At 45.5% G+C, this 16,090-nt stretch overlaps 1 protein-coding gene across 4 annotated transcripts; it reads left to right on the forward strand.

Moving 5' to 3' along the window:
- Nucleotides 1-4,490: 4,490 nt before the first annotated feature.
- On the forward strand, nucleotides 4,491-16,045 carry LOC135388683 (uncharacterized). Of its 4 annotated transcripts, none has more exons than XM_064618393.1 (5): nucleotides 7,468-7,549; nucleotides 8,464-8,535; nucleotides 10,007-10,069; nucleotides 15,211-15,633; nucleotides 15,803-16,045. In XM_064618393.1, the coding sequence occupies exons 2-5, from the start codon at nucleotides 8,511-8,513 to the stop codon at nucleotides 16,015-16,017; spliced, it is 726 nt and encodes a 241-aa protein (XP_064474463.1). In that variant the 5' UTR covers nucleotides 7,468-7,549; nucleotides 8,464-8,510; the 3' UTR covers nucleotides 16,018-16,045. The 4 variants fall into 4 exon arrangements, with proteins under 4 accessions (XP_064474462.1, XP_064474464.1, XP_064474463.1 ...); XM_064618395.1 differs by having other exon boundaries at nucleotides 7,469-7,549; nucleotides 15,229-15,633; XM_064618392.1 differs by lacking the exons at nucleotides 7,468-7,549; nucleotides 8,464-8,535 and adding an exon at nucleotides 4,491-4,567.
- The last annotated feature ends 45 nt before the right edge of the window (nucleotides 16,046-16,090 follow it).

A 16,090-nucleotide genomic window follows, 5' to 3' on the forward strand; every position in this document is an offset into this window, starting at 1 on the left:
GTGACGGAGGATTGTGATAGAAATGTTTAAGTCGGTGGTGGGCTATAAGCGTGAGATATACGTTAACTGCAGCTAACCAACGGAAGCGATAGAATTGCTGATTACAGTCTGCATATCAGCAGTTAGTAGAGGGAAGGAATCCAGAAGACAAAGGGGACGACACGAAAATATAACGATTTATACATTTATTTCAGAATACTGGTCCCAGAAGGAACCTGGGAAAGAGTAGGGAACGTACATTAATTATATAATATATACACATAATACACTCGTATAGTGGCGACAATTCGAAAGAAACCCGCAAAAGAGACGCAGCAAAGGGGTCCCAAGTTACCTTCGCGAACGTGACGATCGGTAACACGAGTGTTCTATATACCGGTAGTCTGACCTAAGCAGTAGCATAATGAAGTGTTCTTCTGAGATAGAAGAGGCTTTCTCTTGACTGTGATGCCTATTAAGCGCACGTGAAAATTCCATCTAAAATCGGACGGGACGCCGACCCCAAGATATTTGTACTAAGCTCCCTTGCAAGTATACGTACTATGATGTTGGCAAAGCCTTTGTTCTACATACAACAGCATAGACACGGTTTTGTCGGTGTTCAAATTGATTTGCAATTTGTAACACCACTCGTTGATGTGTTCTGAACTGCTTTGCAAAGGTGCGTAATATAAGGCGAGCAAGGTGAGCCATAAGCAAAGCAGACAGAAAAAAAAGAAAGAAAAAGAGAGAGCGAGCGATCGGCATATTGAGGAGGCACGTTCAGACATCCCTATGTTTTTCGGAATATATCGCGCGATATGTTACGCAGTCATCACCGAATAAACATGCTTTACAATTAATGTTACTTAACATATCGTGCATATAGACAAGAAACAGCAAAAGTTTCAAGACTGACTCCTGTCGTATACCCCAGGTGTATGGGGTTCGATCAGACAGGGAATCAGTCCCGAAGCCAATCCATGATCTTGGTATTATGTGTCAGCTTTCTATAGGGTACGTACACGGTCAAATGCCTTGGAGAGATGCAAAACCAATATTTCAATTTGTAGGTTATTATATAAAGCAAATGCAAAGTCGTGGATGAAATCAAACAGGGCCATGACAGCAGAGTAGCCCCCACGAAAGATATGGTGCAAGGAATGCTGTTACTTGATCGTGATGTTAATTGTTTGGAAAAGATGTGCTTTAGCAATTCACAAAAGCTGGAAAGAAGAGAAAATTCGAAACCAAAGTCGGGACCCCTGCCTTACGTATCGGTTTTATACGAGCGCATTTCCATTCGTTCGGGACAGTCCCTTCGTCCAGTGATATCTGGAAAATAATTTTGAGCAATTGCGCAGCTTACTCGGCGTACCTTCAAAAATAACAAAAATAACAAAGACGGTTAAGAGCATCAACTGTTTACTATATACATTAAAAACAAGACTTTCGTGCAGTAGGCTGCACTTCTTCAGGTTTGAGGACCTGTTACAACTTGTGAAGCATATATAAAAAAACCAAGTCACATGGTACAAGAGAAAAGGGTAAGGGTGAAGTGAACTATAAACGCAATACAAATGCAATACAAAACAAAAATGAAAGACAAAACGCAATCAGTAGGAGGTGGCTGGACAAGGTCAGACAGACATACAGATGAGTCGGAGTTGTACTACCAGCTCCGGTGGCGCAGCGGTAACGCGTGCGCTTGGAGACTGGGAGGTCCGCGGTTCGAATCCGCGGGCCGGCTGTGCCGTCTGGGGTTTTTCCTGGGTTTCCCTCAGATGTGTAATAGGCGTATGCCGGCACAGTGCCCCTCAAGTCGGCCCATGGACGCAGCTATCCTCCCCCCGAGCGGATTCCGCTCGGTCTTCCACTTCACCCTTTCCTCTCCTCCTCTCCACCACCTTTCCCTTCCCGAGAAACATGCCGCCTAATCAGGCAGACAGACCTCTCGGGTTCCTCCCAACGACACTCCTCCTCCTCCCTCCTCCTCCTAGTTGTACGTGGAGGAAACCAATGAACATCACATGAATAGGCACAGCAGCCAGTTGGCACAAAAGGCTTTAGAATGCGTAGGGCTCAAGGGCGGAGGATTGAGGGCACACAGCACCTTGATGGCTAAGAGCTTCCAGACTTTGGGAAAGTAACGCGGAGTTGGTGTCTTACTGATTGTGTATCATCGTGTATGGCTGTTCAAAAGACTTCTTCATATTTACCTCCCACAGTGGCATAATAAGAAATAGAGATACAAGTGCTGCTTTAAAGTAATGTCATACTAATACTAATTCGGGAGTTTAAGTTGTGCGACAACGGTGATACATCTATTAGGAGTTTCCCATATCTTCTATATAATTTGTTCTCTGCTGTGCGTCATTTTGTTCCTCTTTTGCTCGATACTTTGAGTAGTCATATGCCAAATTTGCTGGGAGTACGCAACAAAGACGCTATAATATTTCTTTTTAGTCTCACTTAATTTCCTCATTTCCTCCTTCAGTGCCTTCGTCAAACCTGAAGCCAGGGTTAGTTTTCATCGCCGTCTAATTTTGTTTATGCGACGTTTAAGATGCTAAGCTTCGCGTGTCAGCCATGGTCTTTGAGTGTAAACCCTGTCTTTTTCGTTTTCCTCGTTTTTCCTTTATCTTACCTTCCTTCTCTTTTTCGTTTTTCCCATTTTTTTTAAATAGCAAGCCGGCTCTTTGCCTGGCTAGCCTTTCCTTGTTTTTTTTTCTTAATAAACATATTACCCCCCTCCCCCTGTAAGGCTTCTTGGACACGAACGTTCTTGTGGACATGTGTACAGTGGCCTTGAAAAAATTTCAGGCCATATTAACATTTCTCGAGATGCTACAGATCCAGTTAAAATTTGTACCAGGATCTGCCCAAGGAATATCGTGGAATATCTGGATTTTAGGTCTGTCATGCTTAAATTTTATATGGTGCATCTCAAGAACCATCTTGTGATCTGAATGTCAACCAACTTGGTACTTGGCAGTCCCATTTCCAGTGAAGGGTGTTAGGAACCAGGAACAGATCACGTATTGAAGCAGAAGACTCTTGACTTCTAGTGTACCTCACAGCAAAAGGCAATATCAAGTAGTGCATTTTCATTTATGAAGTCTCAAACTCCGGTTTTGGTTTTTCTAATTTACACTTCAACATGGGACCATATACTGAACAATCATGACATTATATCCTTAACCGTGTTCAATGTCAATGGGTTTCATTTGTAACTATGTTACACCCTTTTTAATATAACCTGATGATGGCGGTGATGAGGTAACAGAAAAAGATGGGGATATGAGTCGCGACAGAGTCGGGGCCACCCCAGGACGCATACAAGCGACGAAAATGCAAACAGATGCACATACGGTGAACGGATCAATTTCAAAATGTAGGACAAAGGTCTCAGAACGAGTGAGGGTATTATGACACAAGTAATATGGCGGGGGGGGGGGGGGCACACCAAGCGAGCACTTCGCAAGTCATAGGGCACATGTATATTATGCTTTTCAACTTGAATCTTTATAATCTATAATGACGGCATTAAGGCTGTCGGTTGTGGGCCACAAACCCAGGTGACGAATTTCCCCATTTATCATCATCAGTGTATTCGTTGTTATTGTATAATGTCACGCTAGCAGCGCTCTTAGGCCGCTCAATCAGTGGATACAATGAGTTTAACATGATGTTCTGGAACCCTTTGTATAACATCAATTCCATTCAAGCATTTTCGGTTAATAATACAAGTGTGGCATTTTTTCTTCTCTCTCTCTCTCTCTCTCTATATATATATATATATATATATATATATATGTATATCTGCAACAAAATAAGGAGCAAGGAAGAAGGAGCAAGGAAATAAGGAATGTATCTTTCGCGCTATATATATATGACTCGGTCGTTCTACTGGTCAACAGTAAAACCGTGCGTGCTACAATTTCGTTTTTTATGGCCGATACCATGTTCCTTTATAGTTACCATAGGGAGCAAAAGAATTACATAACAACTAAGATGTGCTGCGAGGTATACTGTATAGAAAGCGCCATAGTTTAGCTAAATGACAATTTAGTTGAACAATCTACCATCGGCCTATGCTCCGTGACAAAGTGTTCCCAGCTTCCTGTACACAGCAACTCGATAATCTAGGCTGAAAAGAAAGAGTGAAGAGAAAGAAACCATCAAGGAGGCGAGCTCTCGGACGCAGTAGCCGCTCTTTGTTTTGTTTTTCGACCCGTCTGTCATCATCCAACGAAGATAAGACATGCGGTCACGTGCTTCACAACATTCCGATATCTTTCGCTTGCAGGGATCGTCGGCTAGGCAGACGTGACGGTCGCAAATGTCACGTGGTTTAGTTACAAAGAACTGCGAATGCTGGTAAACAGTCAGTGCGGCAAACCAACGTAGTGCTGGGCCAAATATATTCACTATGAAAATAGTCAAGCACACACACACCGTCACACACGGCACATGTTGGATTAGTTCAACGAGAACCCGCTTGGTTCGCACCGAGCGCATAGCGCCGGAGCTCAGGAGCTTGGCTTCAAAACAAGGGCAATGCGCATTCCATGTATTGAATATGGCGGTAAGCACACCAGTCTTTCTAGCCCACCATAGGGGAGGTAAACATTGCTTCCAGCACCGTGTGTCGGAGATTTCCGGCGCACGTCAAATGATCCCCAGGCGGTTCAAATTATCCGCTCTCCTGTCCTGCAGCATGTCGCCACACTAGGCAGACAAACCTTACGTGTAACATCACGGCGCCATTATTATTATTATTATTATACCTCGTGTAAGCTGATGCGAGATCCACGTCAAACTTGTTTTGAAGCCAAACCAGTCAGGGCGCGCGCAGGTTTCACAAACCGTGAAAGGAGGAAGCCAGGGGGATATGCGGTCCCTTGTGCTACTTGCATGACGTATTAAGTAAATGGAGGTTCGAAGGTTCAGCGGAACAAAGTTCATTCTTGCAATAGCAATGTGATATCGCGCTCTTGAAGCATGGGATGCAAGAATAGCTACGAATCAGTCTGGACGCAACTTCCAATGCCGAGTGAAGAAGAATGAAAAATTGAGTGAAGATGCAGGTCTTACTTTATTCAATTTTGCAGCCTCCCGAGGGAGGCTAGGCACTTCCTACACAAGTTGAACTGCGGCTTTATAAACCTTATCGATGAAAACTTGTCTACTCTAGGGAATCATTTTTCTTGCAAGATGTGCATGTGGCCTTTGTGTTCCGTCACATCAATTCGTGTAAGCGGCGTTGCCAGAAAAATATTTGTGAATGAGCTCCAAGGTATATCTAAACTGGTAGCGTAAACAAGCGAAAATACCAAATCAGACCCATCGGCAAAGCCACCAGCAAGAGGTGCGAGCGATCCTGGGTGTTGACAGTAGAGGTACGGTCGTAAACACAAAAACTTTACAACATGGGCGTGGCTTGTGTGTGTACTAATAGGTTATTCATAATTTCAATGTAGAAAAATCTTTCTGTTGCCCCGCTCGTGCATATATACGAAATCATCTACCACCCGAGTACATTTCCGTGTCCTGCTCCTTTTGCGTGTTTATCCGTGCATCTCCGTCTCCGTGCATCTCCGTATCCGTGCATTGTAATACTCAGTTGGTACACTTTTTGAGTTGAACAGGAAACGACGTTCACATCTCGGAGCTGTAGACCAAGAACCACTTGTGTGAACAGATAAATACAATGCATGTTGCTGGCCCCGCGAAAAAAAAAAAAAAAAATTCGTCATGGTACGAGCGGCCATGATAGCGTGAGTGTTACCAGGAATCAGCTGTGCACCAACGATGCCATGTTTCGTTGCAATTTACCTATAATATAGCCACTCATTGAATAAATGCAAACGTCTAATCACTAGGTGTACGTGTAGCTCTAGGAGAGAAATGGAACTTAAGTGAATCTTCCTAATTTCTGTGAGGTCATCACGATGCCCTTCAGTCTGGAATTGTATAAATCTGTGATAACTCTATGTATTTCGAATTGATATCTTTAATTAAACCTGATGTGAATTATTTTTCTGCATTCTCGTCTGGTGTTGTTGCTTGGGTGAGAGAAAGGGTATACAACGCAGACAAAGTGCGCGAATGTAAACGTGCCATATGGCTATTTCTGCACTACTAATTATTCATAGTGCTGACGTCATCCCTGACGCCATTTATTTACAATCGTAGTAGTCCGCTCAATGGATGGATGGCGCAGACCGTCTCTATCATGGCGTCATTATGAAGACACAGGGGCCTATGAGAGTTGCGCTACCTGTTTAGATATACCTTGTGAGCTCCACGGGAACTTTACATGGGGGAGAAGATTTCACCCTCTCTCAAATGCACTACCAAAGGTAATTTTTCGAGGGTGAGAGGGTTTGAACTCCCAGACACCCACTTCTGCCTACGCCACTGATTCGTTTCAATGAATATAATTTAGCAGCAGTTTTTGCCTGTGGCACTTCAAGTTTGTACCGCTATACGGGGTGTGTCAGAAAACGTGTCATTGAAAAACTCTACGCCACCTAGAATCATGCGGTCAACGGCATGCCTCCTTACTAGGTTTTTGCCCCCTTCTGAATGCCATGTAACGTAAGTTTGATTATGTAAATTTTTGCGAACCGAACTCTGCAATTTGCCCAGTAAAAGTCACTTTTTTTACACCACCAACGTGAAGAGCGTGCCGAATTTATTCAAATTCATGATAATTGACAGGGATATTGAGGAGCTATCCCACTGGAAAAAATAGCCGAACATCATGCTTTTCGGAGCATGAAGAGCATAGCGCTTGATAACTTTTTGAGCACAATCGTTGTCCGTCCGACGAAAGGAGGTGGCAAACCCAGCCCACCGAGTGATAGTAGAAAGAGATAACACAGCCGTGGCTTATCGCATCCGGCATTAGCTGGGATCATGACTTCCCTTTCCCAATTTCAGGAACTGTGGCTTTTTTTACTATCACTTTGTGGGCTGGGTTTGCGACCTCCTTTCGTGGGACTGACAACGGTTGCGCTCAAAAAGTCATCATGCGCTATGCTCTTTGTGCCCCGAAAAGCGTGATGTTCGGCTATTTTTTTCAAGTGGGATATCTCCTCAATATCCCTGTCAATTATCGTGAATTTGAGTAAATTCGGCACACTCTTCACATTGGCGGAAAGAAAAAGTAACCTTGACGTGGCAAATTTCCGAGTTCACTTTGCAAAAACCGACATGATTAAACTTACGTTACATGATATTGACATCAGGAGGTGGCAAAGACCTAGTAAGAACAAATGCCCTTGACCCCATGATTCTAGGTGGTGTATTTTTTTAAATTATAATTTAATGACACGTTTTCTGGGACACCCTGTATACTGTAGAAGAAGCTTTCTACAACACACAGAAAGAGCATCGAAGCGTATGCACCGCAAGGTGCATCGTGTCTTGTTTTATCAGGCGGGAAGCGGGCACCGTAACCGGAAAAATATTTTCTCTTATCTGTGCTCCCTAACGTGAATCACGAAGCATCTATGTGCTCCGACGACCGGAGTCACGGCGGTTGAACATATCGGTGCTTCACCTTAGGCGGCAACCGCATGAAGCAACTTTTGCCAACTGAATCGGGCCAACGGAGCGCCAACTCAGCGTGAACGGAACGGTATCGAAGTTTGCAACCGCATGGAGCAGAATGTCCACGTTGAGGTTGTCATGGTGAAGCGTCCGCCTAGCGTTTACCACCGCTTGTTGCACGCGATGTAGCAATGCTTATTGTAGTAAACTGCTGTACGCATTGTTTAGTAACATAAATGATATTTTAGCGGTTATTGAAAAAGTACGGTGCTAATAACATCTAGTTGCCCACATACGTGAGGCCGACAACGGCAAGCCCTTTCGCCATCACCACCACCACCACCACCTAGAAATCAGTGTTTACAAGAAATTCTGAGATACGAAGAGAATGTTGGCTTACGAGTGCTTCTAGCAATGCTCACTAAAGAAATATCAGACTGCATTTTTATTACCGTTATCTCCTCACACATTTCCGATTTGGCATGTGCCACAAATAACATTTTGATGTTTCATTTAGTCACCTTCGCTTTGCACACACCTTGCCACCTCCTGGCAAAGGATATATTTTAAGTTGATGGCCTCTTTGGAACCTGCGATATCCACGTCGAAGTCCGCGCGTGTCCTTCTAGGAGGCAGGGCGAAGCGGGCAAAGCGCCCCCCCCCCCCCCCACTCCCCCCAAAAAAGCGGTCACAGGCATGATTACAGGTGACTTTGTCACGTGCTTGTGGCATTTCCTGTGAAGCGTGTTTTCATTGGCGCACACGGTTCCGTCGGGTGGTGTCACTTCCTCTCCTCAGACTAAATATCTACCCTTGGCAGAAACCGGCTCATCGGTCCGTCGTCTATTGTTCGCTTAGTAGGTCACCGTTCCTTTCAAGTTCTGCTGCCATTCAGTTGGCAAAAGTGCTCCATGCGGTTGCCGCCTTAGCTTGGCTTTATTTTGGTTCGCAATACCGAAAAACGTGTCTGGATGATATCACTTGGATATACAACCGGTAAGGAAACTCCATCACGCTAATAAGCTTGTAGTGAGGGCACAACCAGGCCGCCATTTCGTAGGGTCTCTGTCATGATCTCTTACATTACTTTCGAAGTTTTTGTTTTGCTCGGGCGCACGTGGTGTCACCGCTGGCACGATAACCTACGATAACGCTCATTGTTGGCCATCATGGTAAATGCGTGGTACTTTTTGGGGGGAGGGGTTATTAGGGAGGTGCTGGAAAATTATCTGTGATGACCAGACCGCGATGACATGACCAAAACATGCAAAACATTTGCGTGTTTCTTTCCTGGGAGTATATCCGACTATCAACAGAGGATATAGGTCTGCATGGGTATGAATGTCAAAGTACCAGTTTTAAAGTGCACGAAATTTCGTATTTTGCAGGTTAGTGCATAATAATTGCGAGTACATTTACACGTAACGTAAGGTTAGTGCATGTTTGGAGTGATGTTGCATGTTTTTGCATAAAGGCGTACTTCGGCCGCCAAGGCGTGCGAAAAGTTTAACAAAAAAAAACTTGCTTGTTTGCCCGGCAGTACTTCTGAGTTTCAGGACATTTTACAGCGGGCAGGTCTATGGAATTCACTGGATGCTACGCGCTCGCTTATTCCTATACGACAGCAAAGAGATCATGGATATCTGCCATGTTTGCCCGCAGCACCGTGCTCGCAGTAAACAAGCGGGAGCCTAAAGACGGGAATTGTTTCGTCTCTCCTTCGCGACGACCATAAGGTTAGACTGTCGTAAAGTCACGGACAACCCAACTGTGGGCACGGGAGACGATGCGTGCCGCGTGACAGCTCCGTTTTCATGACGACCAAGACGAAAGACGACACGGGAGAGGCGTGAACAACGCACCCTGGTGCAGTGACGTAGCCATACCAAAACAGTGGGGAAGCCGATTTGTTAATCGCAAGGCTGCACCTCGAAACCCGGTTGAAGGCGCCATAAATTTGATGGACGTGCGTCTCTGCACACGAGAATGCAAGAGAAGTCACGTGAGTGGTCAAGTAAGGGGGGCACCGCGTGGTCGTTGTTTGGGTGCATAGCTTTGTCACTGGTCCACCTTAAACTTATATGCCCCCTTGCTTGAAGCCCAACCAATGTGGTCACGACTTTTACAAATAGGGAAAGGACGAATCCCGATGGATGCGCTGACCCTTGACCTTGTATACATGTTGAATGGACGCTAGATGATAAGTTCAGTATGCTGCAGGAGGAGAGGATTTTTCCGCTAGGCGCAGTCAGAAATTGACTACTATCTCGTAACCCATGATCAGAGTGGCCTTGTAACGCAATACAAAGAGCGACCGTGAACGAAACAAACGACTAACAGCGTGCCTTCCAATGAAAAAAGCCGAAGCAGGAAAGGGACTAAGGGTGGTCTTTGCCACACACTCTGCCATATTCTACTCGGAAGCACACTACAGTACATGATAAACCTGCGTCTTTGTTTCCCATAGGTTCGACTATAAAGTGCAAAATGAGTGCTGTATTGATCCTCATGTTCATATGCTCCGTTGGAGGTAAGTTGGTCGCTTGTATTTAATAGTGCCTTCTTCACTGTTCCTTTTTCCCCATCAATATGACGGCTAGGCGGGATATCTTCTCAGCGTTAACTTTAACACGTGCACAATATTCTGCCGGTACTAAATTAGGTTCTGAAAACAACTGAAGGGAGTCTTGATAGCAGTGTACTCTACAGCCGTTTAACTAACGGGGTAATTTATCGCCATGTTTTAGTGGAGCCGCCTTGTATCCCACACCTCACAGAGATAAAGCAGTTTACACACAATTGAAACTCGCATAGTTTTCTGCACTTTGCGTAGCGAACCTTCCAGGCGACCGTTCAAACCGAACAAGTTCTCATGTCAAGAACGTCCATCCCCGTGATGAGCACGGTGCCCAGCCGAAATATATAGGCTGCCGTCCTGAGGCGTGGTTCTTAACATACCGTCACATAGTCTTCCTTCTCTGGAGGGGTTATGCTCTGGGCTTGTAGCATGCCCGTGCCAATGGTCATGCTTTGTCCCTTCAATGAGTGCCCGGTCATGTGGGCCTGACCGGTAACACACGCGCAGACGCGGCTGCAAGACGAGCCGCCGCAGCTGCTACTCCTGCCACTGCACGTCCACCACTTACACTTTCAGCTTGCCATTTAGCTATTCGCCGCCGGTGTTCAGCCCGTGCCCAAGCATTTAGATCTCAGGCCGTCGCCTACAACAGTCACGTGCAGTCCATCGACTCCTCGGTTACCTTTTTCATTGCGTGTCGCTGCAGTCGTCAGGAGGAATCATTGCTGCACCGCTTCCGTCTCAACGTTGCCCGCACCCCATTGCTTCTTTACAAAATGGGCCAATCCAGCTCTTCCTTGTGTTCCAGCTGTGGCGAGGTGGCCGACATTCCTCATTGTCTTCTGCACTGCCAGCAGCACATTCCCCAAACGGCAAGCCCTCCATCGCCGTCTAATACAGCTGGGCTGCAACTCATAGTCCATGGCCACCCTCCTCGGTCCCGTCCCTCGGCCTACTCAGTGGGCCATCACCACAGCCCTGCTCCGCTTCTTAAAGGCTCGGGCCTTGCGTCTGCCCTCTGACTGGACATTCTTGGAACTTTCTTTCGTGCCTGTACTGTACTGCACTGCGTGCCTGTTTTTCTTTCATTTTTTCCTTTCCTTTATTTCTTTTGTTTATTCTCAGTTCCTTTTTCGGAATAGCAAGCTGGCAATAGTCTGGCTGACATTTCCGTTTTTTTCTTTCATTCTATTAAACATATCCCCCCTCCCCCACTACAGAGAAGAGTTTTACGTATAAAATGTTGTCGAATTCATGTGAACCTCCGTTGGGGAACTTAACGGTAAGGTGAGTTGACCACTAAGCTCTCGGTCCACGCACATTGAGCTCTCGCGCACCACCACAATGAGTCGTGGACCTTCAAGGTTGAGGTTGAAATAAGATTGCCCTTTGAAGGAAATGGTGAAATCTAAGGAACTCGGATCTTAGTGCCTATACATAACAGAATGTCTATACATGCCTCAGGCGCCTCAGGCTAGTTCCATCTCAAATCGAACAATCCGGTACACTTGATGTCTTGAATGGACGGGAAAAAAATATATTTTGAAGCCATCGGTGAGTTAGGAGAAATAAACACTTTCCGAGTTCTCTGCGCTGCGCTGTTCGGGAAACAGGAGAGGAGGAAAAAACTGCCCCTCAGAAGACGATGTCGCCGCGCGCAGGTTTGAGCCTTCCCTACAAGGCTATTTCTTGTCGCATTGTAGTATTTTCTTGTTGCTAGCTTTAGACCACCTAGGGCACAATTGGATCCTGGATTGGCAGTGATGTGTCGGTTTTTGTTTGTCTGCAAAAAAATATCAAAGTTGACTCAAAGTGACGAAAAGAACCATATTCACTGCAACTTTGCGAGCGATGTAAAATACGGATAAGATTGAGCTTTATGCCGTTTAATTTGTCATTCATGGGGCTATCGAATTATATATAATTTGGTACTCTACTCTGTCAGGAACGTGAGCGATACCTCTTTAAGTAGGACCATACCACCGAAAAATGACGAATTTCCGAAGCCCTTATCTAAAAAACCCCACCAAAAACTTGCCTCGAAAGTTTTATATGTTGTAGGTAGTCCCTTAGACTATGCACAGAAGAAAAATCAAAATTCGGACTTGATCGGTAGGCGCACTGTGAATTTTTTGCCACCCCTATACGCGGAGCGCATTCAAGCGGTGGCACAGTGTCCCGCGTGTTGCAAACTCGAATTTTCGAAAGGAGCTTTCAACTTCTGTCTTCACATGAAAGTAATTGCTACAGGTTGAAGCCGTTGTGAGATTTTATGTTCATAACAGTGTTGTAATCGCTGAATGTAGATTGTGGAGCAACCAGAAGTGCTCACATTTTTTGCCGGATGTCACACATGCATTGCAAGTGCTGGGGGCACGTGAAGAACAGAATGCTTTAGAATGCGTTTGCGTCTTTATAAAAGGTATATTTGTTCACGGTGATCATATCGAAGCATATTTACAGTATACAGAATAAAAACAACATGACAGCGAAGAAGACAAGGTAAGAAGATAACGTGAGTTATGCAGAGCATCCCGGGTGGATGAGAGTGCTCGTGTCATGAACTGCTATAGGCTGTTGTAGGAGCCACTTTCCTTAATGTTACTTTTGATGGCAGGTTCTTGTCAGATTTTCTTGATAGGCTCTTCTCACGTTACATTCTAACTCGCTGAAATCCTGGCAGTTACTCCTCGATGTTCCTGGCAGGGCAACACCGAAAGCGGTCTCCAGTTTACGGCCTGTCTTTCTGCCCATTTCTTCACGTATTTGGGAGTGTTTGCGCTGTGCATATGCCTCCACCGATTTCCTTCTTTACTTCAGCGGTGTGACGTTAATTGCTTCAGATGATATATACTCAACGATTTCTTGGACCACGTCGGGCTGGTGCACAAACGGGTCACCTTCCTTCAGCTTCCTTCAAATGTGGACGACATGGTTGCTTGCTGTGGTCCAGCCACCTTTGCTGTGAAGTACTTGAAGCAGCTTCTACACAGCTAGGCCATTTCTGTTACGCCTTCAGTTTGATCCGCTGGAACCAGATTCTTTATGGCAGCTACGCCGATCACCGAAGCAAAGCGAAAGTTCTTCGTCCGAAACACTTTTTTCCTGTGTATGAGGCGGTAGTCAGCGCAATACACACGGTCAGCGCTGTACAACGAAGAGGCCATGAAGGTAGGTGTGATGCGAGGACGACAGAGTACAGTAATGCAGATGTCTTCACATACTCTGTATAAGGGCACTCCGTGCACTTCTGTAGTCGAGGATGATGCGAAACTTTGCGCAAGGTGTCTTCAGAGAGTTAATCCGACTAGGACCTTCCCGTGGTCGCAGCATGTCGAACCGAAGAACATATTGGACAGCGGCGCCAGTCGGGCTGTTTCGGCAAGGTTCACAAAAGGCACCATGACTTAGCCTTGAATGTGCAGCGTAAGACACTGCACAACGACACTTTCCTCTGTGCGATTTCTGCCGTCCGAGGTCATGGAGCCGTAGGAAAGGAAATGTTTTAAAGAATGCTGGAAATCACTGCGTTTCTCATGACATAATGTGTACAGTAACTCTGCTTGTTTATAATCACCCTGAAGAGATATACCTCTTACAGTGAAGAAAAAGCATTCTGTTCTTCACGGCCTCCCAGCACTTGCAATGCAGGTGTGACATCCCGCAAAAAAGTGTAGCACATCTGGTTGCTCCACAATCTACATTCAGCGATTACAACACTGTTATGAACATAAATGCTCAGAACGGCTTCAAACTGTAGCAATTACTTTCATTTGAAGACAGAAGTTGAAAGTCCCATTGGAAAATTCGATTTTGCAACACGCGGGACACGGAGCCACCGCTTGAATGCGCTCCGCGTATAGGGGTGGCAAAAAATTAACAGTGCGCCTACCGATCAAGTCCGACATTTGATTTTTCTTCTGTGCATAGTCTAAGGGACTACCTACAACATATAAAATTTTCGAGGAAAGATTTTGGTGGGGTTTTTTAGATAAGGGCTTCCGAAATTCGTCATTTTTCGGTGGTATGGTGCTACTTAAAGAGGTATCGCTCACGCTTCTGACAGAGTAGAGTAATAAATTATATATAATTCGATAGCCCCATGAATGACAACTTAAACGGCATAAAGCTCAATCTTATCAGTTTTTTACATCGCCCGAAAAGTTGCAGTGAATATGGTGCTTTTCGGCACTTTGAGTCAACTTTGATATTTTTTTGCAGACAAACAAAAACTGACACAACACTGCTAACCCAGGTGCCTATTGTGCCCTAGGTGGTCTAAAGGCAGATCAAGAAATTACTACAATGCGACAAGAAATAGCCTTGTAGGGAAGGCTCAAACCTGCGCGCGGCGACATCGTCTTCTGAGGGGCAGTTTTTTCCTCCTCTCCTATTTTCCGAACCGCGCAGCGCAGAGAACTCGGAAAGTGTTTATTTCTCCTAACTCACCGATGGCTTCAACATATATTTTTTTCCCGTTCATTCGAGACATCAAGTGTACCGGATTGTTCGATTTGAGATGGAACTACCCCTCTACATATGCCTGTATAACAATACAATGGCTATACATATCAAATGTACAACCAGCGGCAGTGCGCGTCTTGCTGAGAGAAGTAGTGGAATAATTAGAAGCGTCCTGTACTAAAGGTTTTTGCAACAAGTGATAAACTACGTACACTTCTCTGCAACAGTTAGTGTTGCGAAAAAAGTTTTTAATGCTCGTCACTGTCTGGTGTGCTCATATGGCATATACACCCACATTTACCCCAACATAGCTTGAGGTACTCAACGTTATGTTCTTCTGCACACCATGTTCACAATATTGTGCCAGGTGAGACAATTCCCCTCACTTCTACACTGAGCAACGTGCTACAAGATCGGCAGACAGATCGATCGGAAATGAAACAACACAACTACCCAAAGAGCCAGCAGCAGTGAACACAGGAAACAAATGCGCGAGATAGGTTGAGATAAAAGAGTGATGACTCTACTGCAGAGAGCCTTCAAAGATGGCACCATCATCCACGAACACCCCACGGCTGCAACAGTCACGCGCGTACTTCACTGCCAATGCCAAATCTGATTCTTTTCAGGCACTTTGGTCTTTTCAGGCGCTGTACTGGACAAGCAGCCCGCTCTAAACAATTATGCGGACACAATCTTCAACACCGTCTTACCGCGCCACCTCGCCGACCGACCGCGAGTCTTCCCCCTGGACGACATCCACTTCAAAGTCAAGAGTACAGGAATAACGAACCGTGAGCTGAGTGCCGAGTTCCACAATGGCAGACTTACTGGGTTGACCACACCGCCTGCATTGAAGCGGTTTTCCGACTGCGGTACAGTGCGAGAGGGCCGCTATGTCATCATGCATTGCAACTTGCTTTTTGGCCAACTGAGCGCCAGCTATAACGGATCTCTCGATGGGGAGTCTCTGTTTGGTTCCAGTAAGAGCATCGACGTCCTAGCTGTATTCACACAGCCGAGGGGATACATCGAGGTTCTCTTTCTCCCTGGTGAGTGCAGCGGTACAGTTCTGGAAAGAGGATTGAGCTTTCGCGCTTTTGCGTGTCTGTGTATTTGTCTAAAGAAAAGACTTACATTTGCTCCCCTGTTGGAAAAGGGGAGCCTAGATATGTGACAAGTTGAAGGAGACGTGTCTTTTGTTTCTTCTTCTTGTTCTAGATGTTCCTCCCAAATTGAAGTCCTGGAGTATGCTCTCGTTAAATATGGTGTTCCACTTCTCAAGGCCTCTCGATCTCAACGACGAACGCACACGCATGTTCCAGGAACAATTAAGGAGGAGTATTGGCGACACTGTCACAGGTGTTATATACGGTCCGTTAAAAGAAGACCTCAGTACATCTGTTCCGGAAGCCATGTTATACGCTTTGCGTTAACAGCAAAAATAAATATCGGCAATGTAAACCGCAGAACCTGATTTAACAGGATTAGGACGAACAACACAACTTA

This window comes from Ornithodoros turicata, chromosome 3 (genome assembly GCF_037126465.1).
Source record: "Ornithodoros turicata isolate Travis chromosome 3, ASM3712646v1, whole genome shotgun sequence".
Lineage (NCBI taxonomy): Eukaryota > Metazoa > Arthropoda > Arachnida > Ixodida > Argasidae > Ornithodoros > Ornithodoros turicata.

Excerpts from the sequence above, each read along its gene's own strand:
- LOC135388683 (XM_064618392.1), top strand. The coding sequence starts at position 4,540 with ATGCGCATTCCATGTATTGAATATGGCG. Across the intron at positions 4,568-10,006 it reads TCCATGTATTGAATATGGCG|GTTCGACTATAAAGTGCAAA; the intron begins GTAAGCACACCA and ends TGTTTCCCATAG. Across the intron at positions 10,070-15,210 it reads GTTCATATGCTCCGTTGGAG|GCACTTTGGTCTTTTCAGGC; the intron begins GTAAGTTGGTCG and ends GATTCTTTTCAG.